The following is a 27,850-nucleotide window of genomic DNA, read 5'->3' as shown; positions in this document are numbered from 1 at the left end:
GTCTTTTATAATGGAATATTGAATCTATGTATTAATTTAATAATATTGAATATTATTTGCATATTTAATAAACAATAATTAGAATATAAACGTACTCATTTTTTGATAACAGTTGATAGGTGACAGCAAGCGAGCGTGACTTGATCCGGGTTCAGTTTCTTTTAACTTCTAAATGTGATTATAGTTTGAAAGAAGAAAATAAACTGTTTTGTGAACAGTTGCAATGCTGTGGGCGGTCCTGTCCTTGTTTTCAGGTCCAGTTTCAGCCAATCAGCGCCGGACCTTCTCTGCACACGTCAATGCGAGGTTGGTTTAGCCCTTTGTACAGTGTATTAGCCTGTGCTCTAAGTTGCCTCTTAAAGTAGCGGCACAATGAATTGTGATCATTGACAACACATGGATCCGTAAGTAATATATAACATGACCTGTTAGAAACTAAAGAGAAAACAAGGTTGATTTTTTTGTTCGTTTTTGTTCGCTGTCTTCAAGTTATTCGACCAGTTAGCAAGCTTGTTAGGCTACTGCTAGCCTGCTGTCAGACTGCATCTCAGTTGACATAAGCCTGACTTTAAACCTACTGGATCATTCTCTATGAATGAAGCACACTGAGGAACAAAGACATCAGTTTAAAGTTAATCTATGCCTTATAGCATACATTTATACACATACTGTTATCTTTAAAATGCTTATTGTTACCGATTGGCTTTGTATCTGAACACTACCTGTCAGATTATGCCAAAAAGTGGAAGATATGATTTGTTACGTGACTGTGTATGACTGTTTTCATGTCTGTGTTCATAAGCTAAGATGTTTTCAGTGTAAAGTGGCTGGATTCTACAATGTTCTTCAATATCGATTACTTCCACATCAAAACAAATGTGTATTTCATGTCTTCATTGCTGCTCAGCACAAAACTATGTTTTGTAAGACAAATAGGAGCCCATGATTATATTGTTACCATGTGGTAATAATGTGTGAAATAATAATACGGTTTCTCTATTCGATTACTGTTTCATTTTATCCTCAGACTGAGTTTTTGTTAAAGTTAGAAGTCTTGCTGGAATAGTTTGATTGATCCCCTTCAAGGTCGTCCTCTTCTGTGCTTACAGCGTACAGCGCAGCTTTTGTCTCCTCTTATCCAAAATTCATTGTCTCATTCTCTCTTTCATCTCTTCGTCTAGCACTTTGCACGTCCCAGCTCTGACCTCTGACCTCACTGTGATTGAAAACTCCTGCCATCAGTAACCTCCTCATGTGCATCATCTTCTTGAAGTTTGACCCTCGGCCTGCATCCAAAAATGCCTACAGGTAGTGCACCTGCTCCCAGGAGCTTTACTGTCTATGTGTTCAATGCAAACAGTTTTGCATAAATGCTGAAAAAGTATGAAGTGTTGGCATGTAAAGCAAAATCTTTTGGCCCGTATTTCACCTTTTGAAGGTGCACTCATTTATTGTTGCGCTGGCTAATGCGGTGGTATTTGACTTGTTTTGACATTGTCCAGTGGACGCTGAATCATGGAAAGCAAACGTTTTCAGTTACCGATGACATTGTATAAATGCTCACAGTGAGCCATGATTAATTTATTCCTCAGATGGAAGTGTCCAGGAAAAGAGGGGTATTATTCAGCTGTTCATGTGATCTCAAAATGTTGGTACCCTTGAGGCGACCTGTTCCATATGTAATAAAACGGCTTTTATTGGGCTGCTGATAAGACGTGTTTTTTTATCACAAGATTTTAATCATTTTTCATAAATAATGGTAAATTTAATGTAATAATATATCTTAATATAATACATTTCTTATAAATCCAGTCTCTTTACGTTTAGAAGAATCAATCTAATAATATACAAATTAACTAATACATACATACACACTACTGGTAAAAAGTTTGAAATAATTCAAATTTCTTAAAAGTAGTTTAAAGCTGAATTTACTAAAAATACAGTAAAAAGAATAATATTACATTTTATATTACATTAATATTTAAAATTTAAAAACTGATTTTTTTTTTTTTTGTTGTTTTTTTTCAGGATTCTTTGATAAATAGAAAGTTAAAAAATGATTTGAAATAGATCTTTTGTAATAGTTTTTACTGTAATTTTTTAAAATAAATGTAATAAATCCTTGCTAAATAAAAGTAAAATCTTACTGACTCCAAACTTTTGAACGGTGTCGTTTTTGTTTCAGGAAAATGTTTTGTTTTATTTTATTTACATTAATGTTACATTTAAATCCCAGGTGGCTTCATTTCATAATTTCATTTAGGCTAACCTGTAATTTAGTTTAAGCTGTGGTGTGCACTTACTGTGAAAGGCCATAAAAGCAATGACTGTGCAGCAGTACAATAGTGTTGTGGAGTACCAAGCTGACAAACTAGACCCAGGTGACCTCTACCACAATTTTAAACTCTCAGTCCCTAAAGGATATGTCTCTAGGTCAGGGTTTGCCAAATGTCTCTAAAGAGCTGAGAGAGCCAAGTCCGTATTTTTTTTTTTTTTGTCAATAGCTGTTGCCTGGTGACCTGCGAATCGTGTTTATGTAATCAATTTGCATGTGCTAGTGTTCTCTGTCTTCTTTCCCCTTCACTGCAGAGAGGTTACCTTTGTTAATACTGTCAGATTGTAACATGCTACGCTAATCAGGATTATTGCCCAGCAAGCTGTAATTTGATTATCTAATATTGAGTCAGTCACAGTGGTTCAGAGTCACAGATGACTCAACCCAGGATGTAAAATCTAATCAATGACACTGAGTCTTGAAGGTTGTCTTGTGGTGCATCGGTTCCTCTGATTTAGGGTAGCATCAACTTGTTTACAAAACAGCGCCAAAATGTACTGTACTTTAAGTACTATAATCAGGTAAATGTGTTAATAATATTACAGAATACAGAGTGTATTTCTGTTTATATTGCATCCTGTAATTTAGCAACATTGCAATTTGTTTGGATCCACCTAGACCAGTGGTTCCCAACAAAGGACCGAGTACACAGAGTGGGGTGCTTGAGTAGACCTAAGGGGTATTTCAAAATATTTTCATTTTGTGTATTGATAAACCTGTAGAACATAAATGTGATTTATAATATTAGGGCTATGTAGAACGTGATGACACAGAAGAACTCATCCACAATATCCACCGCGCCGCCACCAGCTCCGCGTCTCACACACACAGGCGTGACTTTAGCACTATATTTAGCAACTTTCAGACCCTTTTAGCGGCTTTTTTCCATAGAATATACAAACTGACAAACCTAGCGAATGTTTTGGATAAACCTTAGCTATGGTTCAGTTGGAAGATGTCGCCAGTGCTGCCCCGAGCGCGAGATCTGACTCCCAGCGCAGCGTCGCGTCTCTCTGCGTCTGTTCTGTGCAGCGAGCGGCAGAGAAGCACCGCATTCATTTGGCCGTACCGCGACTGTTTGGAATTATAAATATGAGCATAGTTCGTCTGTTAATATTATGCACTTTTTTTAGTTTACTCAGGCGCGGGCAGTGCGCTGCATGAGACAAAAAAGTAATATAGCCAAAACCACCGCATAGCCGCTCTTTAGTATAACGTTAGATGCATGTTGATTTTATCAGACGATGTCGCGATTATAAATGAGAATGACTCCTGGTTAACATGTATTAATGGGTCGTGTTTAGTCACTATTTAGTGTGGAATTTTTCTACAATATTCGCTCATCATGACAGTAAAATAGGGCATTCTAAGTCAATCTACTGCAGTTTTTCTTCTCTCAATCAGTAGAAAATGTGGTTAACACCCGATCATGCATGAAAAAAATAAATACCGTCATATACCGTGAAACCGGTATAATTTTGAAAAATACCGTGATATACATTTTTGGTCATACCGCCCAGCACTATTGCAATGTTACAATTTACCAATTGAATGCATCCTTTTGGAATAAAACTTAATTTTGTAACTGAAAACAAAAACTTACTGACCCCACATTTTTGAACGGTACTGTATATTATATTTTTAATACTTTCAGCAACAGTGCTGTTTTGCTGTTTAGTAAAATAGTTGTACTTTTAAATTCATTCTCTGGTGCATCTATGTGTATTCAGCCGTACATCTTTGTACATTCTGCCAGCATTTGTAAGATGGCATGTCAAGGTATATATAGTCCATCTTAATTGGCCAAATTGCATCTTGAGTCTTCTGTCCAATCTGTTTTTGAACTCAAGAATGCATCTTGTGTAAAGACCCTTGTAAGGGAAACAGGTTAATTTAGCTCAAAAGGAAATAATTATGATATTTATGGGGAATTTTGACAGAATCACTGTTCAGGTGAAGCAAAACATCCTAATTATACAAGGTTTTCATGACCATGTCATCTGATTTTAAAAATATGTAGTTTTACATGTCCCTTATTTCAAGTTTGGTGTTTATGATGGTACGTACTGATGGGAGTATGTGGGTACTTGAGATAAAAAGGTTGGTAAAGCACTGACATAGGCTTCAACTAATGTCATCATTAGCACTGACCTCTTGAGCATATTTTGCTGACAGAAGCTACAGTTTGGCATCAACCCCCCCATGCACTATGATTCACCTCATTCAGGTCAGTGGCATTAATCCATCTTAAAAACAGAAATGCCTTTGAGATTAATGAGGATTTCTGTCTCAATACCCAGAAGAAGTGTACAATTATTGCAAAGTTCTTTACAGTTCAAAACCAACATCGGATGTGGTTAGTGGAAATAAACGCCTCTTTTTGAAACATTTAATCTTCATCATGTTAACCTCTGACCTCACATTCCCAGCCAGCAGCTCTAAAATCCCTTTTAGAGGAAAAAGGCTGGAGGTCTGGGTTAGTTTACTTATATATATGGTCATGATGACTTTGATGTCACTAAAATGGATCGACTTAGCGGTAATATTTTATCTTCGGAACAGATGGAGCCTGTCAGAGAGGCTAAAAGATTCTGAAATACAACATAGTCTAGAATTTTAGCTAGAGATCTTTTGGATAAAATAAATTTTGTTTCTGCTAGTGTACAGCTGTTTGAGACATAGAGCTGATATTCATGTCTAAAACTTCTGCTCTTAACATATCTAAGCATTGCTATGGTGCTCATTTCTCTTTCCTTGATGACGTGGAGGTTAAAAATATGACATTTTTTCAGTCGCATGATCATCATGATGCTTTGCTGCCATGATACTAACACGAACATAAGATATGGAACAGACACTGAACTTTAGAAGCACTCGCTGTGTGTATTAAGAAAGTAAACGGTGAAATTCCTGTTCATATCGGAGTCATAAAAATATTACTTTGAAATGCAACATACGGAAGTATGCTTGGCATTTAAGTCTATTTCTGAAGTATCTAAATTCAAAGAAACCTTTAAAGGTGAGTTGTGCCATTTCCTTTGTCTTCTTAAAGTCAGCATGAATTGCTGTTTGTATCCAATTTTACTTCCATAATGTGACGTATATCTTAACGTTTCAAAACGGGGTCAGAAAACCTTTGCATTTGGGCTGTGCAATTAATCGCATGCGATTGTCGTGCACATCTCATCAGTAAAGCCGGTTCCATGATTAGTTGTAAATTTCCATTATGTGCTTTCAGATGGAGCGGCATTTACTACATAGAGCCGTAGATCACTGACAAGCTACGCAATATCGCGTTCATTATCGCAGATGAATCGCCGGTTTTACTGACGAGATGCACATGACAATCGCATTCGATTAATTGCACAGCCCTACTTTGCATTTATACTGTTTATATTGTTCCAAAGATAAATGTTGTGTTTTTGAACTTTCTGTTCATTAAAAATCATTTAAAATGTATTATGGTTTCCACAATATTAAGCACTGATAATAAAAAAAATCATGTGACACTCATAACTGGAGTAATGACTGCTAAACATTCAACTTAATTATATTAATATAATGTGAATTACATTTTACAATATATATAAAAATATAAAAGTGAATTAAATTGTAATATTATTTCACAGTGTTACTGTTTTACTGAATTTGTGATCAAATAAATACAGGCTTGATGATCATAATAGACTTCTTTCAAGATCATTTTAAAAGATCTTACTGACCACAGTTTTTTTGGTCTGTCTACATCTCTCAGGGACTCCCTTCTGCTCTCCCATAACTGCCTCTTCATCTGCCCTTGACTTCTTTTCAGGTCTTGCTGTGTCCAGTCATCTTTTTGCCATTTTTCTGTTTCAGTGAGAAAGAATATCTCTCCATTTAGGCTGACAAAGAGGGTGATAACCTTGCCCAAGGTCTGGCATAATTGACATTGTCAAGCCAGTAAGTTGTTTTCAGATGAAGAGAAGTTTTTCTGCTTTGCAAGCTGTCTCCAGTACAGAACACCTATTCCTGGGGTGCATCAACCACTGCAGATCAATCTGCGAAGCCTCCAGGATATTTCATCACTCTTTGTCTCTCCAATTTCTTTCTTCTCTGTCATCCCATCAGGTTTCACAGGCTGGAAATACAGTGGACATTTGACTGCTGTTGCTAAGCAGTTAGTGCAAGTCTTGCCTTTTCTATAAGCATGGCCAGGAAGGCAGAATGATAAACCTGTGCCCCTGAAAAATGAGCTGCGTGTTGACTTCAAGGCTTAACGCACAGAACTTTTGACTTATGTTTTTCTTTGTCCTGACAGTTCACATTTACAACCAACTATGTTTACATTAATGACCCACCAAGGTGCATAAGTTGACAGTCTGCTTAATCTAGAGTTTTATGAAACTTTAAAGGATGGCCCACTGGCCCGGAGCCAGTGTTGAGAGAGTTTTGGGCCATTTTACATTAGTTGTTGTACTTCCATTGTTATGCCTTGCAAGCCTAAATGTGTGGTAACTGTAATGTGCTCTGCATTGTTGTTTTATCACCAAGAGAATGTTATGCCATCGTTTTTCTTTAAAAGTTTATTGTGAATTTATGGAGTTACATTACATTTAAAGTGAATCTATGGAGTTACATTATAGCTGCAGAAGTAATGTTGCAGTGTAGCAGTACTGATGATAGCTGTGCTATTTAAAAAAACAAAAAAAACAAAATGAACTCTTGATATCATGTTAAAGGGATACTCCATATTATCCACTTGGCAGCTACAGTATGTCATATTTGTGCAATCGTGTTTATTTTCAGCAAGTGATTTAATTTAGCAAATATTATGTAAAATGAATATAAATTTAATTTACATTTCATACTTCATTTATATAACACATTATGTACTATCTTTAAATTAAATATTGTGTTATCACATATAAAGGCCACCCTGATCTCTAAAATATTGACATCAGTCATCAATATTGAAATCAGTATGGATCGAGCACTACACTTTCCTGTGGATTTATAATTCTTAAATTCGTTTAAAGTTTGTTTTAAAAAGGTATCCTTGCAGAATGTATGGTTGACATTTCCCAGCTGCGTGACATAAACCCCAAATTACTTAGTTCAACATGAAAAGATATAAATGAATATTCCATTACACTGGATTTTAATGGCAGAGAGGCATCTACAGAGCATCAGGCCTGAGCAGAGACAATAAAGCCACACACAGCAGCTTTCAGCATCACAGCTGAGCCTTCTCTGGGCCTTAGGTGTGGAGCTGGCAAAGCATCCATTGCTCTCCTGGGATCAGCCTGAGATAAACACATTTAGGTGCACATGTGACCTATGAGCCCATTCAACAGTGCCAGCCTCCATCTCTCCCCCTCCCACAGGAAGTCTGACTGAAAATCAGACCTTTATTGGTTAACACCAAGTCCATTACACACAGCACAGCATTGCAGTTTTTTTATTTTTATTTATGATGCTATAAGGAAGGATGATTCTAAAGGTGGTCTGTTATAGTGATGTATGCTATTACAGAAATGATATGTTATCAGTATGATTGTATAGGTAGAATACTGTGTGAGAGATTGTGTGATTGTTTTTTTTCCTGCAGGCTTATTCTGGCTGCTAACAGAGATGAGGTCTACAGCAGACCGTCCAAAGCTGCAGACTTCTGGGGCAGCAACAACGAGATCCTCAGCGGTAAAGATCAATCTTATTTTTTCAGTTATTAGACAAATATTTAATATCCAAAGTCCAGTTTTTATCTCACCTACATTTTGAGAATCATTGGCTTCGTTGTGTCACTAAGGAATTCAGATGTTGATTTTTATATCAGCAGAGTTAGTCTGAACTGCATATAGCTGAGTTCCTACAGTTAGGATAAACAAGAGTTTCTTCAAGAGTCTTTTTATTGTGTCGCACAGAGCCAGACATTTGACTATGAGCATGATGTCTAGGATTCTGGTCAAGAACAGCCCACTTAAGGTCTTTGCACTCTGAATCCAAAATTTTCGTATGCGTTTTTTTTCGTATTCGTCATCCTAAAAATTCGTCATGCACAGAAACCTTGAACACTGAGTCCGATGCGTATTAGTTAATCCGTTGTGAAAAAATTTGCAAAACAATACAAAATGGAGTCTTCAAGCAGTGAGGATGATTTTGTTGTCCTCTCTCTTCTTAAAAAGAGAAAAAGAAAGAGGAAATATTGGGTCCATCTAATGCTGAGATTGCGTAGAAATGAAGGAGAGTTCTACCTCATCAAGGGTTTGAATCCATCCTGAAGGATTCAAAGTTTACTACAGGATTTTGATGCTTTGGTAGCAATACTCGAGCGAGTCGAGCCAACAGTCATGGCCAAAAATATCGGCACCCTTGGTAAATATGTTCAAAGAAGGCTGTGAAAATTAATCTGCATTGTTAATCCTTTTGATATTTTATTTTAAAAATCTAACCTTTCATTGGATAATAATTTAAAATGGGGGGAAATATTATGACATAAATGTTTTTCTCTATTCACATTGGCCACAATTAACGGCACCCTTTTATTCAATACTTTTTGAAACCTCCATTTTCCATTTTAACAGCTCTAAATTTTCTCCTATAATGCCTGATGAGGTTAGAGAACACCTGACAAGAGATCAGAGACCATTCCTTCATCCAGAATCACTCCAGACCCTTTAGATTCCCAGCTCCATGTTGGTGCTGCTTCTCTTCAGTTCATCCCACTCATTTTCTATTGGGTTCAGGTCAGAGGACTGGAATGGCCAGCAGAAGCTTGGATTTGTGCTCAGTGATGCATTTTTGTGGTGTTTTTGAGGTTTGTGTTTGGATTATTGTACGGTTGGAAGATCCAAACATGGCCCATTATAAGATTTCTAACAGAGTCAGTCACTTATTGATTTTTTTTTATCTGTTGGTATTTGATAGAATCCATGATGCCATGTGTCTAAACAAGATGTCCAGGACCTCCAGCAGAAATATAGACCCACAACATCAATACAGCAGTATATTTCATTGTACACATGGGGTACTTTTTATCCCTGTGTTCACCAAACCCATCTCGAGTGTTTGCTGCTAAAAAGCTCATTTTTTAGTTTCATCTGACCATAGAAGCCAGTCCCATTTGAAGTTCCAGTCGTGTCTGATAACTGAATATGCTGGAGATTGTTTTTGGATGAGCGAGGAGAATTTTTCTTGAAACCCTCCCAAACAACATGTGGTGATGTAGGTGCTGTTTGACAATTTTTTATTGTAAGGTTTTCTGACCCCGAGACTCAACTATTTTCTGCAATTCTCCAGCTGTGGTCCTTGGAGAGTCTTTAGCCACTCAAACTCTCCTCCTCACTGTGCATTAAGACGATATAGACACACGTCCTCTTCCAGGCAGTTTCGTAACATTTTATATTTAATTGGAAATTCTTAATTATTGCCCTGATGGTGGAAATGGGAATTTTCACTGCTCTAGCTCTTTTCCTAAAGCCACTTCACTAATTTGTGAAGTTCAATTATCGTTTGCTGCACATCAGAAATATATTCTTTGGTTTTTCTCATTGTGATGGATGATTAAGGGTATTTGGCAGCTGGAGTGCCCTGGAGTTCTCCAAATTGTGAATATGAATGGGAATATACTTGAATGGGAAGATATTTTACTCATAAGAATTTCTTGGGGTGCCAATAATTGTGTCCAACGTGTATTTGAGGAAAAACATTTATTTCATAATGACATTTCCGCCCATTTTAAATTCTTATTATCCAATGAAAGATTAGATTTTTGTGATTTTTTTTTTTTTTAAATAAAAGATCAAAAGGATTAACAATGCAGAATAATTTTCACAGCCGCCTTTGATCATATTTACCAAGGGTGCCGATATTTTTGGCCATGACTGTATTTAAATGAAGACCTCCAATTTCTGTGAAACAATTGTTCCTGAACAGAGACTGGCTGCAGTATGTCTAAGGTATGGACACACACGCACCAAACTTTGGCATCGGAAAGGTGCGTGCCAGGCATTGAAACCAGCATACAATTTTGGCTTTCACTTCTATGGTGGCTCTGAGTTGTCAAAACACCTCTGAAAATGCTTGCTACGGATGCGAAAAATGCAGAAAATCGAACCCTATCTGAATTTTTTTCTGACGGACAAAAGTTTCGGATGCAGTGTGTAAACGTGATTGACACAACGTGAGTTCGTATTTATTTTTTAACATGCGAAAATTCTGGACAAAAATTTCGGACTCGATATGCAGTGACCTTTAGACAGAACAGAGTGTTTCATTTTTGCCAATTATTTTGCTACTAACCAGCTAATAAAGTAGTGTGGTTGTCTAGTTTATCAAATTTTTTTGGATCAATATTTTTACTATTTATCCAACTAGCTATTCGAAAAGTGTAGCTGGCTAGTGTATATAGTTTTTTTTTCTCGTAATATTTGTTTAGGTTTAATATTTTGACTGTTTGTCCACTACCTAACTAGTCAAATGGTGTGGTAGGCTAGCTTGTCTACAATTCTTTCCCTAATTTTTATTTTAGCTGTACTATTTTAACTATTTTTCCACTAACCAACTAGCCGATTGGTATAGTTTTGCTAGGTTTTGTATTTTTATTTTTTTTCCAAATTTTTGTGTTAGCTTTGATATTTTTAGTACCTTTGCACTCAAGAGGTAGATCTTGTGCTATTTAATCTATTATTTAATTCAGAAAATATAAGAAAATTGTGGATATCTAGATTACTTGCTACTATGTGTTTTACATTTCAAAGATTTGATGCCACTGAAAAATGGCAAAATCCAATTCCTCAAACTACTTCATACTGGTTTAAACTGCATCATCTTATGAGTCAGTGATTTATTATTTGTCAGAACATTCAGTTTGGAGAGAACTATTGAAGATTATTTTTTCCTGAGGAAACACCGAATCATTTAGAAGATAAGCTGGTTGCATCTACTGCTTGAGGGGTTAGAATTACATTTACGTCTCTTGCATCACGCCTCAGTAGTGGGAATTCAGTCATAATCAATCTGACATTAGCAGAGGAAAAGGTAATCATCGACGTTTGATTAAGTGTCCATTGTCAGGATTCAGCTGACCACCCTCAAGGAGTAAGAAGTCTTCAATTGACTGATGACCCACAGTCTGCTAAACAATACATCTCAGAACAGAAATCAGTCATTCCCCTGGCTCCACAAGATCACGGGGCTTTTGTTTTGTTTTGTTTTTTCTGTTCACGTTTTGCCGTTCAGTCAGGCAGAATTGAATGGTTGATGGGTGTTTTTATGTGTAGCTGTAGAAATAAATTCTGCTGCTAACGAAGAAGCCCTTATCTGTCTGGAGGAGTGAAGTGTAGGGTATGGATGAGAAATGTTGAAGTCTTTAGGCGAAGATGAGAAGGCCAGGTATTTTTAAGGATACTAAGCTAAATGTTACCATTATTAATGGGGTGTTACTAAATATGAATCACTCTGTGGTTTTGCTGTGTAGTTTTGCATGAAACCACCTAGCACTGTTGTTTTTGGTAGAATTGAGTTATTCAGTTGTTCAGAATTTCTCCTCTTTTCAAAGCACTAGACTGATCAGTGTGCTTAGGCCTATAAATTACTTTGTTTTCTTTTCAGTATCAAGATGAAAAATATTATTCTTCACTTTGTTCAGGTCATTCTCAGTGAACATTCCTGAGCTGTTCGGTACATCTAAATCTGATCTCCTGCTGGTTTTATTATTATAGCCAGCAGACAGGATTTAATGTCACTCTGACATTAAATCACAATGTGACTTTTTGTTTTCTGTCATTAGGTCTGGACCTGGAAGAGGGGAAGGAAGGCGGATCCTGGCTGGGAATTAGCAAACGAGGGAAACTGGCGGCACTGACCAATTACCTGGAAGCACGGCAAAATCCAGACGCTCAGGGGAGAGGTAGTGCAGATCTTTCACCCATTTGTATTAATGTACTCTACTATTACTGAGCAGTTGACTTGACACACTTAATCAATGTATTACCCTGACAAATTACTCTTAATAGTAGAATAATTCACCTTTGAAAAGCCTTCATCGTCCATGCACTTTCTGTTTCTGTTCTGAGATTATTTTCCTGCATTTTTTATATATATATATATATATATATATATATATATATATATATATATATATATATATATATATATATATATATATATATAGCTTGAGCAGATCGAGTCTCTCATCAAAATTGCTATATGTTTCAAATCAGCAAAAGAAATAACAAAAACTAGATTTTTACATTTTTCTCAAGAAAATGTGAGTGGTGTTTGCCTATGCAAAACTCACACATGATGATAGAAATGGCCACATTTTTTACAAGTTCCTATAATAGTTCTGTAATATTCTAGATATGGCTGGGGACTGTACTAGAAATTTTTGTCCATCTTATCAAGATGTTGCTATATGGTTGTTAATGCCTTCTTACCGTTTTTTAGCATATTGCTATTTTTAGGGTAATGTGGGTGGTGGTTAGGGCATTGCTAGGTGGTTTCTAGGATATTGGGTGGTTTTTAAACCATTTTAATCGCAAGAGCCCATGACTCTGGAAGTGTCTGGTCCCTGGATTTTCCCTCCATCCATGTTGATGGAGATTTTCATGCTCAATAAAATGGCATTTTTAAAATGGTTGTTTTGAGTGACATACACAAAGTAATGACTCATAGCTCCAAAACTAGCAATGAGAGTCAAATGTTAGGCATAGTTGCATCTGCTGTGTATAGAGGTAGGCATTGCTAGAACTGACTCAAATATACAATTGGTAGAGTTTCCAAAATATTTACAATGATGTTGAAAAAAACAAGCATGGACGGTTTGCATGATTGCATCCCGGAAAGATGAGAGACATGTCTTTAGCCATGTACACTCTCAGAAATAAAGGTGCAAAAGCTGTCACTGGGGCGGTACCTTTTCAAAAGGTACATGTTTGTACATAAAGAGTCCATTTTGGTACCTTAAAGGTACATATTAGTACTTAAAGTGTACATATTTGAACCTAATAGGTACAAAAGTGTACCTTTTGAAAAGGTACCACCCCAGTGACAGCTTGTGTACCTTTATTTCTGAGAGTGTAGCATGTTACATCACTCCGTGAGGTATATCTCATGATTGATGCAATGGATTATGTTAATTTTAGGCTCATTTCAATCAGGAGCATTCACTGTAAGCAGTGGTTGTTTTTAATGCCATTTTCGATCTGTGTGTGTTTGATGAAGTTCTAAGCGGAAAAGCCACACGAATGCTACATTTGTATATACTTGGCCACATGCGTGTCTGTGGGGTTTTATGTGTTATGACTCCATGAGGAATCAGATCTTTCTGAGTGTTGGATTATGGTGAGTTTGTCGTCTTTATAATTAGGACAGTCTGCTTAAAATAATGTCTCATATTCAGGTTTAAAGGGTTAATAGATGTTTCTTTAGATCAGTTGAGATTAAAATGGCACCTGTTTTAACACATTGCAATTTTTTTTACATTTTCAAATTTCAGTGCTCCAATAGAAACCTTATTCTAGTGATGTAGTTTTAGTCTGTTTACATTGTTAACATTCTTCCTCTAAGGACTTTACTCATAACCCACAATGCTGAATATTAAGTGGGGTTGCCTTAATTGTGTTCTTCTTAATGATTGCTGACATGTTCACATAAACGCACGCATATGGGTTGTGAGGCCGGAGACGAGAACAGCTGTTCACTGCAGATCTCCACTCAAATGAACTAGACTACTCACTGTCATCACTCCAATGTCTGTTTAGGTTCTTCAAGGCCTCTTTATAGGCTGACACCTCACTAGCACTTACCATCAAAAGCATGTCGAACACACCCCACCCCTCTGTTCCTAAGCCATGCCACTAAATATAATGCAAACAACCCAGCTGTTATTTGGATGGCTGTACTCAACAGCTGCGTGCAAGAGCTGGAGAAATATGTCTCAGTACATGTTGTTCAACAAATTGCATTAATTTGAGCAATTAGTTCTCTAAATCTGCCTAAATTACATATTTGAGAGTGGACAAAATGAAATGACCTTCGCCAAGCATTTCACAACCCATTCCTCCTCTTTCACAATCCATGGTTGCTGTAATAAATTGGATTATTGATACATGCCTGTCTTCATTTATCATTTTTACTCAGGTTTCCTGGTGTCCAACTATTTGACAGATAACTTGGACAGTTTCGCGTACCTCCGTAAAGTGTCTTCAGAAGCTCATTTATATAATGGCTTCAATCTCCTTACTGCTGACTTCAGGTGAGTGGTGGAAGGCAAATCTTGTTTGGTTCTTTCTAAATATATATATAACCTTGCTTAAATGGTGAATGCCTTGAATAAATCAAATGGTTTACTGTTAGTGATTTCCCTCACTTTGAGAAAGCAAGCTCATTCAAACTTAATAGGTTCAAATAATACCTAGATGGTGTTTTGATCGTTTTCAGAGGTGAAGTTGTTGTATTTGTGAAGGTTTTTGGTGGCAACTATGCTCATAATTTAGTTTTCAAACAGCTACATCAAACTAATTATTTATATATAGATATTTCATGATACAGTTTTGTTAAAATCATCTTATTAATTAAAATGTTGTCAAATAATAAAACCTGAAATGCCTTTGGTATACCGTTTCACAGGGAAAAAAAACAAAACAAAAAAACAATGATAATGTGATGCATTCTTACAGAATCTTTCATTTAAATCCAATTAAATCATGTACATCTCAGCTGTCAGTTCACTAATTAAAACCACTTGGTGCCACTGTATATCAAGCCTATATAAAGAGACTCAAAGTTTTGAGAAGTAGCTCCAAAATTACTACAAGTGAAGTGCCAGTCTTTCATGATCTCGCTTTCTTTATCATTTGTTATGAGGATGACATGACAGTGATGATACTGTCTAAGCTCTGGAGTCCTTAAGAGGGACAGCAGGCACTGGTGCCACCACCTGCTCTCCATATATCGAAGCTCAAGAAGTCTATTTAGGATATAGTCTGAACAGATGGCGTGTTTCCAGCAGCGTGACTTTCTCAGAACATAGTAATTTGAGGCAATTTAAGAAGATGGGTTTCATGATTCCACATATTAAAGGTCAAAAATAACGACGTTTATTGAAATAATTCATGTTTTTTGTGTGTATAATACCATAATATTGGTGTGTAGTGTTTTGCGATTCAATTGACGCTGCAGTGTATTTAGCTAGATATTAGGATATCCTTAAAAATAGTCATCATCACCTTATCTATACTTTAGCTTGCTGAAAGGCTGTCTGCTAATGTAGTGATGTATTACTTAAGTCCATGCTGTCATCTGAGGGACTTGGAGGGATAACATTTGTCCATTCGTCTCTGTCTCTTCAAGCGAATATTTACAAACAGAAAATACATTGGAAGGCCACTCAGACTCCCAAACCCAGTAATGAAACAGAAAGCCATAGCCGTGGGGAGTGTTATTCATTTGTTTACCCTTTTAATAAACAAAATCATTATTGAGCTTATCGGACTCTCGCTTTCTTTCCGCGGCCACAAAGGACAAAATGATACATGTCCAGATAAACTCTGAGGAATTACAATGGTCATTTTGTGCTGAAATCAATACAGCTGTCTTCTGTAAATGGAGATGGCCTTTCTAAAAGAAAAAAGAGGTTTTGTTTGTTCCTCTACAGAGATGTGACTGACAACAATGATAGCAGCCTTATGTTTTATGCGATATTTCAGCCCAATGAAAAGATTTCTGCTTATTTAGATCAGGTTTGGTATTAAAATTCCTCTCTGAGTGTGCTGCTCACAGTTTTTGCATAATAGACTATATAGATTCTTTTAAGGGCTCATTTCATGAGGAATCAAATTTTCCTTGATCTTTGGAGATGAAAGTGTTCTTACTATACTTCTGCAACTTTTGTTTGGGGTCAGCAAGAATTGTTTTTAAATGTTTTTATTTTAATTTTTTTTATGCTCACCAAAAAATGATTAAATTATTTGAAGTTGTAAAAAATTAAAATAGTTTTCTTTTTTAATGTATTTTAAAATTTAGTTTAATTCTCTGTTGTTAACTGAATTTTCAGCAGCCATTTCTTCAGTCTTGAAATTATTCTAATATGCCGATTTGCTGCATAAACTTTTCAATGCTGAAAACAGTTATGCCACTTAATGTTTTTGTGGAAATGATTAATATAATGTTAAAAAAAAAAAACCTTAAAGTCTTTTTAATCAATGTAATGCGTCCTTGCTGAATAAAATTTCTTTGAAAAAATCTTACTGAAGATTTTCGAACAGTAAACCCATATTAATCCAACTTCAATCAAACTTTCCTTGACCTTTGGAGGTTAAAGTGTTCATTTTATAAATGTCAGAACTTCATCCCCAGTGAGAAAAGACCATTCACTAAAACGGAGCTGCAAAAATGACTGGTTCTGATGTCAGGCAGTCAAATTTATTTGAACACTTGCACTTGTCCACCACCGTTTGCATGTCAGTGATGCCTATTCAGTCAAGGTAGAGTAATGTAGAGGAAGTAAAATAGGTACTATATGTGACACATTTCAGCATGTGTTGTTTTGATCCTGTCAGAATGTAATGCATGTTTTGCACAGAGGTGTTAAATGTGTTAAAAACTTGATTGGAACAGACAGCAAGCCTGCAGTTCACAAATAAATGTTTCTCATTTCATGTGCAAGTACTGAATTTACACTGAAGGCACAGCAGTAACTACTTAAACGAAATATACAAAAATACACAAAACTTTATAAAAATTCTAACAACCAGACATTATGAAGATAATAAACAACAAAAATAAGTAGACATAAAAATGAATAGTAAAAAAAATCATGACTATAATAAAACTGATTTTTAACCATTAAGTTTTTTTCTGTATATTATAATTATTAAATTATATATTGTGTATGGCATTCATGGGTGTAGCTGGATAGTGTTACTGTTATGGGTGTAGTTAAAATTAGATCCCTGAAAGTTGGTATGATAGATGAATGTGAAAGATGGGTGTGTAACCCTAAAATTTTTGTCTGTTGACTGGCTGTTTTAGCTGAGTAAAGCTTGGTCTTTCTGATCCAAATCTCAAAATGCAATAACCTTGGCATAATGCTTAAAACTTTTAACTGAAAAGTTTGCTATTTGAGTTTATTTTGTGAAAATAATATCAGTGAAAGCATGTCTCCAGTATAAAATTCATTTGTAACTTGAGCTGATTGTTGGTTTTCTAGCAATTAATGTACTGCATTAATACATCATTAGAAGGCTATTTGGCTCTCATGCTGCAGTCTTTCAGTGCAATTAATGCATTAGTGGAGATAGATAAGGCCATGATTAGAAGGTATTTTGTTTGTGCCAATGTAGTTTGCGCAAATTAAGTACTTTTTATAGACTCAGCTGGTGTAATTGGGAGTTATGTATATTTAAACAAGAAGATACAAGATATAAACAGTAGCTACAGGTGTTTTTTGTCATGGCTTTTACTATTTTATGTTTTTTTTTAGCATGTCTGGAATGTTACATTGACCAGTCATCATCCCGGACCAGAACTAATCAATTTTGACTAAATAATATAAACAATATGTTGCACATGTAGATGAATGAAACCGAATATAGAGGGGGAAAAAAATGTAATTACATCAGCTCAGTGAACTTAATCCTCCTCCTCCAAAAAAAAAAAGTAGAGTAGTGTAGTTCAGCAAAACGCCATTAATAAACATTCATTTGAAGATTCCTGAAACAGATGTGGTTTTACTGAAAGTCAGCATTCTGCATAATTATTATGCATACTTATTTTATCCCTAGTACATATACAACAGGGTCTAGTCTCCAGAGTTCTGAAGTCCTTTCATTGCTGTCTGTCTTTCTCTTCTTCACGGTTTGCCATCACTGCCAAACTGTTCCACCAGCATTATTGATGTCTCTCTCAAAGTGCTTTCAAAAACCCTAAATTGGCCATTTCTCCTTTCATAGCCATCCTCCTTTGTCTCCTGGGCCAATAAAATGCCCTCTGGAACACACAGCTTTATCACCATAGTTCCATCAGGAGTAATGAGCTTCACTGAGGATCCATCCACAAGATTCATATGTATGAAAACAGGAACATGTCTAATCAGATAAATTAATGATACACTGACTGAGCTCATATATACAAACTGAAAGGGGATTCACTCTCCTCCTTAATTACGGCTGATTTAGGAAGATTTCTTTATGAGCCGATGAAGGACAGAGACTGTCTGTCTATATCTGTCTATATATCTAAAGGGGTCACCCCCTTCTAATGAACAGGTTTGACTATTTTAGTAATTTCCATGAGTACAAAGCTTAATGTTTAAGCATATAATGATATTCTAGGGAATTGTGTGCTTCTAATTTTAAAGCAACAGTTTGGACAGGACCCTTTTCTATTCTAATATGACAATGCATCTGTGTATAAGACAAGGTTCAAAAAGAAATGATTGATTTAGTCAGCATGGAAGAACTTGACTGGTCTGCAGAAAGCCAAGTCCTAATGCAAGCTGAACACCTCTGGTGTGACTTTAAATGCAGATCTTGAGCCAAAAACTCTTTACCGAACACCAATGACTTGTACATACACTATATGGACAAACGGGGGAAATATCATTATGAAATAAATGTTTTTCTCTAATACACATTGGCCACACTTAACAGTGTTTGCTGCTAAAAAGCTAATTTTTTAGTTTCATCTGACCATAGAAGCCAGTCCCATTTGAAGTTCTAATCGTGTCTGATAACTGAATATGCTGGAGATTGTTTTTGGATGAGCGAGGAGAATTTGTCTTGAAACCCTCCCAAACAACATGTGGTGATGTAGGTGCTGTTTGACAATTTTTTTTAAAGGGGTCATATAATGGTACATGCACTTTTACAAGTTGATTGTACTGAAATGTGTGTTAGCAGTGCCTGTACACAACCATCATAAAATGATAAAAATCCATCCAGTGTTTTTTTTTTAATCTCCTTATTTGTCTTACCCTGTCTCAAATCAAGCCGTTCGACCGTGTGGCGCCACACGGTCGGACGCCCCTCCCACGATGGTTGATTGACAGCAGTGTTTCAACACAGACCCGCCCTTGCTCGTGAGCGAGCTGTCAATCATAGTCCGCAATCATGTCAATCATAGTCATTGTTGATATACGCTGGAGCTGTCTATGAGCAGAATGGCGTCTAAGCGATTGTGGTGTTCTGTTCTCGGGTGCAATAATGAACACAGCAGTCATTTTGATGTTCCTAAGTCTGAACCGCTGAAGACACAGTGGCTGAGTTTCGCTTTTGAAGGGAATATTCCCCACGAGCAACGTCAATGTTTTCATGTTTGCGCGAATCATTTTTCACCAGACTGCTTTATAAATGAAGGTCAGTATAAAGCTGGTTTTGCTAAGAAGCTGCTCCTGAAAAAGAATCGGTACCAACTATTCGTGTTCCTGCTGAACCTCCAGAAGAAGTGAGTGTAACGTTTAATTAACCTTTATATTAACCTTTATATTAATCTTTGCAAATCGCTAGCAAGCTTCACGATGTATGTGGCTAATGTTTACATTCAGGGTACATGCATGTTTTCTATTCTGACGTTCTCAATATAATTAATAATCCCACGTTTATAATGAACAAAAGCGTTATGGTTATTGTGTTATTACAAACTGTATGCAGGTATTAAAGTTAACATGATAACACTACACTAAGCTTACTTTTGTAGATGGTTTATAACGGTGTCTGTTAAGTAATGTAAAAATTTAAATAAATAAAAACAGTTATAACTGCATGAAAATTAATGGTTTCCGCCCTGAGAGTTGTACCTAACACTGCATAGATAACGTTACGCATCACTGACAAGCCTACATTTACCGAATTTATTTTTTATGACCATTAGCTGTAACATCAATCTGTCAATGAACTAACGTATCAGTAAACACATAGCGTTCGTATCTCACTACTCTACCTGACAGTACACACAAAAATAGATAAAAGTGACATTACGTTAACCAACCATTCAGTAACGTCCCGTTCGAGCCTTAATTGTTGAACTTCTTCGGGGCCGTCATCCTGTTCCGGATCCGACTCCGGTTCGAATTGATAAGGTTGCACAGTATCCTCAGAGACTCCCGCTGCCATTCTTCAAAATATACCCTCAACTGTTGTCAAGGCAACACTCCACGTGTGTTGTGTCAAAAACGCCCCACAGAACAGAGGGGCGGGGCGAGCAAAGCTCATTAGCATTTAAAAACACACGCACTAAAACGGTGTGCTGAAAACAGAGCTGTTTTTGAGCAGGTAAAATGAGTGTTTTCTTACAATACTAATGAGAATTTTTAATTAAAGTATATTACAAACTTTCAATTTAGACCCTAAAGTATCATATTAGCTTGTACAAAAATGGCATTATATGACCCCTTTAAAGGTTTTCTGACCCCGAGACTCAACTATTTTCTGCAATTCTCCAGCTGTGGTCCTTGGAGAGTCTTTAGCCACTCAAACTCTCCTTCTCACTGTGCATTAAGACGATATAGACACACGTCCTCTTCCAGGCAGTTTCGTAACATTTTATGTTGATTGGAAATTCTTAATTACTGCCCTGATGGTGGAAATGGGAATTTTCACTGTTCTAGCTCTTTTCTTAAAGCCACTTCACTAATTTGTGAAGCTCAATTATCTTTTGCGGCACATCAGAAATATATTCTTTGGTTTTTCTCATTGTGATGGATGATTAAAGGGATAGTTCACCCAAAAATGAAAATTTGATGTTTATCTGCTTACCCCCAGGGCATCCAAGATGTAGGTGACTTTGTTTCTTCAGTAGAACACAAACGAAGATTTTTAACTCAAACCGTTGCAGTCTGTCAGTCCTATAATTCAAGTCAATGGGCAAACAATCTTTGAGAGTAAAAAAAAACATGCACAGACAAATCCAAATTAACCCCTGCGGCTCATGACGATACATTGATGTCCTAAGACACGAAACGATCAGTTTGTGTGAGAAACTGAACAGTATTTTTATCATTTTTTACCTCTAATACACCACTATGTCCAACTGCCCTTATCGCGTGCACGGCATCCGGTGCGTGACGTCTGTATGTGCTCTGGCGTAGTTTACGCAAGCAAAAAATTCCACGTTGTCTGATGATACATCAAAATCGTCTTCTATTGTGATGACCTGTACTTCTAAATATCTTTAGATCTTCACAGTGGGAGGGAACACTTCCACAATCTCTGTGCACTGTGTAAACAATGAGTGACGCATACGTGCAACAGATCGCTTCCGGCGCTTGTGTAAACTACGCCAGAGCACATACAGACATCACGCACCGGACGCCGTGCATGCGATCAGGATAGTTGGACATAGTGGCGTATTAGAGGTAAAAAATGATAAAAATACTGTTCAGTTTCTCGCATAAACCGATCGTTTCGTGTCTTAGGACATCAGTGTATCATCACGAGCCGCAGGGTTTAATTTGGATTTGTCTGTGCATGTTTTTTTTACTCTCAAAGACTGTTTGCCCATTGACTTGCATTATAGGACTGACAGACTGCAACGGTTTGAGTTAAAAATCTTCGTTTGTGTTCTACTGAAGAAACAAAGTCACCTACATCTTGGATGCCCTGGGGGTAAGCAGAAAAACATCAACTTTTCATTTTTGGGTGAACTATCCCTTTAAGGGAATTTGGGCTTTGTTTTCCGTCCTATTTATATTTCTGTGGAACAGGAAACCATGGCTGGATAATTTCATGTTCATAATCACCCTGGAGTGCTCAAAATTGTGAATATGAATGGGAATATACTTCAGAGATACTTTACTCATAAGAATTTCCAGGGGTGTATTTGTGTCCAACGTGTATTTGAGAAAAACATTTATTTCATAATGATATTTCCCCCCATTTTAAATTCTTATCCAATGAAAGGTTAGATTTTTGTGAATATTTTTAAATAAAAGATCAAAAGGATTAACAATGCAGATTAATTTTCACAGCCGCCTTTGAGTATATTTACTAAGGGTACCAGTATTTTTGGCCATGACTGTGTGTGTGTGTGTGTATATAATATCTGTCTTTCTATATATCTGTCTGTATATCTATATATCTGTGTGTCTGTCTGTCTATCAGTCTAACGTTCTTTTTTATCTGTCTATAACAAAGCATGTGGAAAATGTGTATACATTTAAATATGTATGTGTATATGTAAAATATGACTTGTGTTTGTGAGTTTTGTTTTTGTGAGTGTTTTTAGGATGTGTTGATTTGCGTTGACTTCCTCTACAGTTCTATATGTATGCATTACATAACAATGGAAATTGTTTCTGTGTTTACAATGACAAATGATGCAAAAATAGCTGTAAATGTGTTTAATTGTGTTTTAGCAACTTGTGTTAACTCGTTTTATTTATTTTTTTCTCGCTGTGTTGTTTTATGCAGGGCCAATGAAGACACATTGTGTTACTATGGAAACAAGGGCAGTTCAGAGCCCATTCATCTCAAAGCAGGTTTGTTCAATCCCTCAGTTAGCGCTCTGTGTTCAGACGCCAGTGGTCTTGCATAAAGCACTGCTGTGTGCAGTGTTACACCTGCCGTCTGCAATACAGACCACTTTCACTCATTCAGCACCAGATTGGTGGGTGTGTCTCACTCAGAGCTCACAGGAAGTGATGGATGATTGTGTTTGTTTCAGCAGGAATCTATGGGTTGAGTAACTCTCTTTTGGAAACTCCATGGAGAAAACTGCAGCACGGCAAACAGCTGTTTACCAGTGTAGTGAACAAAACACTGCCCCCTGATGGCTTAGTGCAAGAACTGCTCCATATCCTCAATAACAAGGAGCTGTAAGTGTGCACACTCCTTCATTATGGAAATTAGTATACTCTTGCTTTTTTTCTTCTGTTTCTCTTTATCTTCCATCTACCTTTATCTTTCTTAAACAATCAAACCAGCATCCATCCTTTTTGATCCTCAAGGAGCACTTGAGACACAAAGCAAATGGATTTTTAGTCTTGAAGCACAAGCAGCTTGATTTTTGAAGTCTAATTTCTTCAGGTTTTACAAGGTGAATGCAGGCAGCATATCATAATGAATTTAGATATTAAAAAGCAGCTCTTCAGAGTCATACACTGAATGAGTCCAAACTTTACTTCCATGTTAAAAGGGTCATCGGATGCAAAATTCTCTTTTACATGTTGTTTGCACCGAAAAGTGTGTTGGCAGTGTGTGTACACAACCATCCTATAATGATAAAAATCCACCCAGTGTTTTTTTTAAATCCCGATAAATGATAACCCCTTTCTTAAATCAAGCCGTTCTCAGATTCCTGGATGTGTGACGTCACACAGACCCAGGCCGCTCCCATGATTGTTGATTGACACTGGCGTTTCAGCATTGACCTGCCTTGAGTGAGCTGTAAACAGTCATCATTTACTCCCGACATCTGAGCTGCTGAAGTGGATTACGTTTGTTTTTGAAGGGAATGCGCCCCCAGATCTACCTAAATGTGTCTGTTCGCACAAATTATTCGTGATCCAGCTTCACCTACAGAAGAAGTGAGTATAAGTTTTTTTTTCTTTTAATGAAACTTTGCAAATCGCCTTTCCTAATAATGTGCAAGTTAGCAAGTTTCACGATGAATGCGGCTAAAGTTTACAGTCTCTCAGAGAACAGCTTGTCACCCCATGGAAGAGAGGGGCGAGGTGAGCAGAGCTTATTAGCATTTAAAGGGACATGCACCGAAACGAGTCGCTGTGAACAGAGCTGTTTTTGGCAAGGTAAAAAGGGTGTTGTTTCACACTACCATTGAGAAATTTTAACCAAAGTATGTTATAGTCTTTTCATTAAGACCCTGAAGAATCATCAACTTGTGGAAAATGGGCATCCGATGACCCCTTTAAGCTTCATTGCAACACATGCTGAGCTTCTTCCCTTGTAATGACTAAACATTTTGTCCAACAACAAAAAAGAACATTATAACATTCTTTTACTGCACAACATCAGACAAATGTTTAAAATAATTTGCTTCTTGATCTGATGTGGCTTCTTATCACAGAATGACGCAGAAATATATTCTACACTGGAATAACAGCTAAATCAGTGGATTATAAATATAACGTTAATTATTAAAATACTTGAGGTGGTTTTAAGAACACAGATAAACATTGTCGCAGTACAGTGTTTATTATCTTAATGTTCTTTTGAATGTCATCATTCAAAGCGTTTCTGTCTTCTTTCATTCGGTTACAGTGATATCTGGATGCTTTTGTTCATATTTTCCTGGAGCCTCCTGAATTCTATCTATCAGATGTGTGGATTTTCTGCGCGAGGGCGCCCTCAGGCGTCCAGTGTGAATAAAACACACATTACATGTGTTCATAGCACTAAATAATGGCCAATCCATAAAAATAATACTTCTAAAAATATATATTTTTAAATAGCATTTAAAAATAGCAAAAAAGAACTAAACCAAAAACTGTGGTTAAAAAAAAACAAAAAAAACCTGGTTAAAAAAAAAATAAACATAACTGAGGTATTTATTGAACCGTGGGCTAACTGTTTTGTTGCATCCCTACTGTTTACTCTAAAATACTGTATAACAGGAATATCACAAACTGAGTGCAGACCCTGAGTATTAACCTATAAAAAATATTTAACATTAAATCTTGCACCCCCCCGGTCACACTGATGGTACTAAAAAAAAATGTCCAAGGTTGGCAGGTCTTGAAGTGAGAGCGATGGGTGAGACACAAGCACACTCAGCTTTTGTGTAGCGATTGTCTGCAAGCTGTGACATCGACATTAACGATTCCCTTAACATTGAATTCTTTGGGAAGCTAAACAAGGTTATCTTTCCCTCGCAACCAAAAACAGACTTCTTTGGTGACATTATTGATTTTGTAGTCAAAAACAAATAGTAAAATCCTTCTCGAGCAAGTCCTGTGCAGCGCTGCCGATGACTTGCGTAACCCGAATGAAGCACGTTGATTGGCATGCTCTTGCTTTTGCTCTGGTTGATTTGTGCATGTGCTTTTCCTGGTGAAGTGCCCATACAAGGAATTCCATCCTTTATGACATCATACAGAGCCATACTCAAACAAAAAACTTTCCAAAACTTTACTTATACAAACCCTGAACCAGTGTATTTGGCACAGAAATACTCTGTTGTATGTTTTGAGACTTGAAACTCATTTTTTGAGACTTTGGTCATGTTTAGCATGAGAACTGATGGGGGGGCAGTCATGGCCTAATGGTTAGAGAGTCGGACTTGTAACCCAAAGGTTGACCAACACTCTCTTCCACCTTCAATACCACGACTGAGGTGAGACCCTTGAGCAAGGCACCAAACCCCCAACTGCTGCCTGGGCGCCACAGCAAAAATGGCTGCCCACTGCTCCGTGTGTGTGTTCACGCTGTGTGTATTTGTATTCACTACTGTGTATGCACTTGGGTGGGTGAAATGCAGAGCACAAATTCTGAGTATGGGACACCATGCTTGGCCACACGTCACGTCCTTTCCTTTCCTTTTTCGTTTCAACTCTTTAGCAGTGTAAATAAGTCAGAATGCATGAAATGGCATTAGACCTCACCTTTTAGAAAATCACCAGCATGATTTGTCACACTACTAGAGTCATAAGAATCTCACCTCTGTTCTTTTCAGAAACACCCCCGACCCCGCGCAGGAGAGTCAAGGTGTGGGCTTCAGTAAGGCCATACTCCAAGCCCTGTCTGGAGTGTGTGTGCGCTCACCAGGATACGGCACAAGGTCCCATCATGCTATTCCAACTTTTACTTTTTTCTCTCTCCATAGAGCAGGGTCACACTCAACCAATTTGTGCTGCACTTTCTATTTTACCTCCAATTTTGAAGTGTCATATTTTTGTCTGTCTATCCCAGGACCAATACAGTCATCCTCATCGACCGAGAGGGAAACGTGAGCTTTACGGAGCGTACCATGATAAACTGTGACATCACCCAGTGGAGCACAAATAGCTTCCACTTCAAACTGCAAGAATGAGAGCCAGATGCCAGGCCAAGGGTAGAAGACTTTCACGCTGTGCCTTTATCCAGCCACTGTCTGCTCGAGCCATGCAGCACCACTGTTTCTACCAATATGAATATCAAGACTTAGTTCGGACTTTCCAGTTGAAATAGGAAAGCGGTTGATTTTTGCTACTGCTCTGTTCTGAGAGGAAGCTTGTTTGCACGTTCTTGTTTTCTTGGTAATTCTTCTTTCTCATAACCAATGGCTCATGACAAGGCTCACATTGAATCTGTGGCTACAAACACCAGATTTCCATAGTTTCTTGTATTGAAATCCATCCACAGAATTCTTTCAGATCAGTTCAGAAAGGTGAGCGGATTCCATCTGAATCTACTCATGAGGTGTTATTTTTGAGTGCATGTCATTCAATCTGATAAGTAAGAAGAATGTAAAATCCCATATCATCTACTGAATCCCATTTTATCACAAACTGTCATTGGCATGAAATGCTGTTGGACAGTCGTTTCAGGTGCAAGATGTCTACTGCCAAAGAATATTTGTGTCAGTCACAATCATTATGAGAACACAAGAAAATAAAACATGTTCATAATCTTGCACAATGTAAACTTTACTTGCTATTCAGTGCATTTGTTATCCACTGTAATGCCTTTCACTCAGGAATATGCTGAGAGCTACTGCCAAAACAATGAAGGAGAAAGTTTTCTTCTTTCTTTTTAACATTAAACAGCTTCTTAAATTGAAAGGACTTTTTTTTTTTTTGTCATATTAAATGAAACCATTTTGATTTCACTTTGAAAGTGTTCAGAGTCTGCAGTTTGTATGGTTTGATATTTCCATTGCTGCTTTTTTAATGTTATCTGAATTCTAATAGCAATGCATCTATGCATTTTGTCAGCCGCCAGTTATCCGATACCGACTTGTCATTTGATGTCAGGTCTTTAGTTGTGCCTGAAATGTAGAATTTGGCTTTTAAATGACAGTTTTCCACATACCTTCCCATATGTACAGTAGCCTACTTGGTTCTTACAGTATAAAGTGTGTGTGTGTGCATGATTATGTGGTTTATTAGGACACAAATTTGTATAATGACGGGTATGACATAAGTATAACAACATGAAGGTGATTTATGAGGACACTTCGGTGTCAAATCAAATTAGGCTTACAAATCATACAGAATGAGTTTTATTTTGAAAATCTAAAACTGCACAAAGTTTCCTGTGAGGGGTAGGAATAGGTGTAGAAAATACTGTTTGTATTGTACAGTATAAAAACCATTACGTCTATGGAGAGTCCCCGTAAACCATAAAAACCAACGTGTTTGTGTGTGTTTCTTGGACAGTGAAGGACGTACACATTTTAGCGGACCCAGTTAGCTTTTACAAGCTGACAGCAACATTTTACTCCAAAGGTAACGGAAATCAAAAGTGCGAGCTCAGGCATTCTGTTGAGTGCAGTGACCTGTGTTCTCTTGTCTACATGTGCGTCAAGAATAAAGCATTTACAATGCTCATTAATAAAGATTGCCTCAACATAAAACTGTCATGTTTGTTTAAGCTATTT

At 37.0% G+C, this 27,850-nt stretch overlaps 1 protein-coding gene across 3 annotated transcripts; it reads left to right on the top strand.

Annotated features, from left to right (window-relative positions):
- Positions 1 to 204: 204 nt before the first annotated feature.
- tango2 (transport and golgi organization 2 homolog (Drosophila)) lies at positions 205 to 27,800 on the top strand. Of its 3 annotated transcripts, none has more exons than XM_058775744.1 (9): positions 205 to 306; positions 1,182 to 1,308; positions 7,926 to 8,014; positions 12,105 to 12,224; positions 14,459 to 14,573; positions 22,726 to 22,793; positions 22,979 to 23,129; positions 25,946 to 26,050; positions 26,182 to 27,800. In XM_058775744.1, exons 2-9 carry the CDS (start codon positions 1,253 to 1,255, stop codon positions 26,300 to 26,302), a joined length of 825 nt encoding a protein of 274 aa, XP_058631727.1. In that variant the 5' UTR covers positions 205 to 306; positions 1,182 to 1,252; the 3' UTR covers positions 26,303 to 27,800. The 3 variants fall into 3 exon arrangements, with proteins under 3 accessions (XP_058631727.1, XP_058631728.1, XP_058631726.1); XM_058775745.1 differs by having other exon boundaries at positions 261 to 404; positions 22,982 to 23,129; XM_058775743.1 differs by having other exon boundaries at positions 261 to 404.
- The last annotated feature ends 50 nt before the right edge of the window (positions 27,801 to 27,850 follow it).

Source organism: Onychostoma macrolepis, chromosome 05 (assembly GCF_012432095.1).
Source record: "Onychostoma macrolepis isolate SWU-2019 chromosome 05, ASM1243209v1, whole genome shotgun sequence".
NCBI lineage: Eukaryota > Metazoa > Chordata > Actinopteri > Cypriniformes > Cyprinidae > Onychostoma > Onychostoma macrolepis.
The sequence above is the reverse complement of the archived record's forward strand: the minus strand, read 5'-3'. Positions and strand labels throughout refer to the sequence as shown.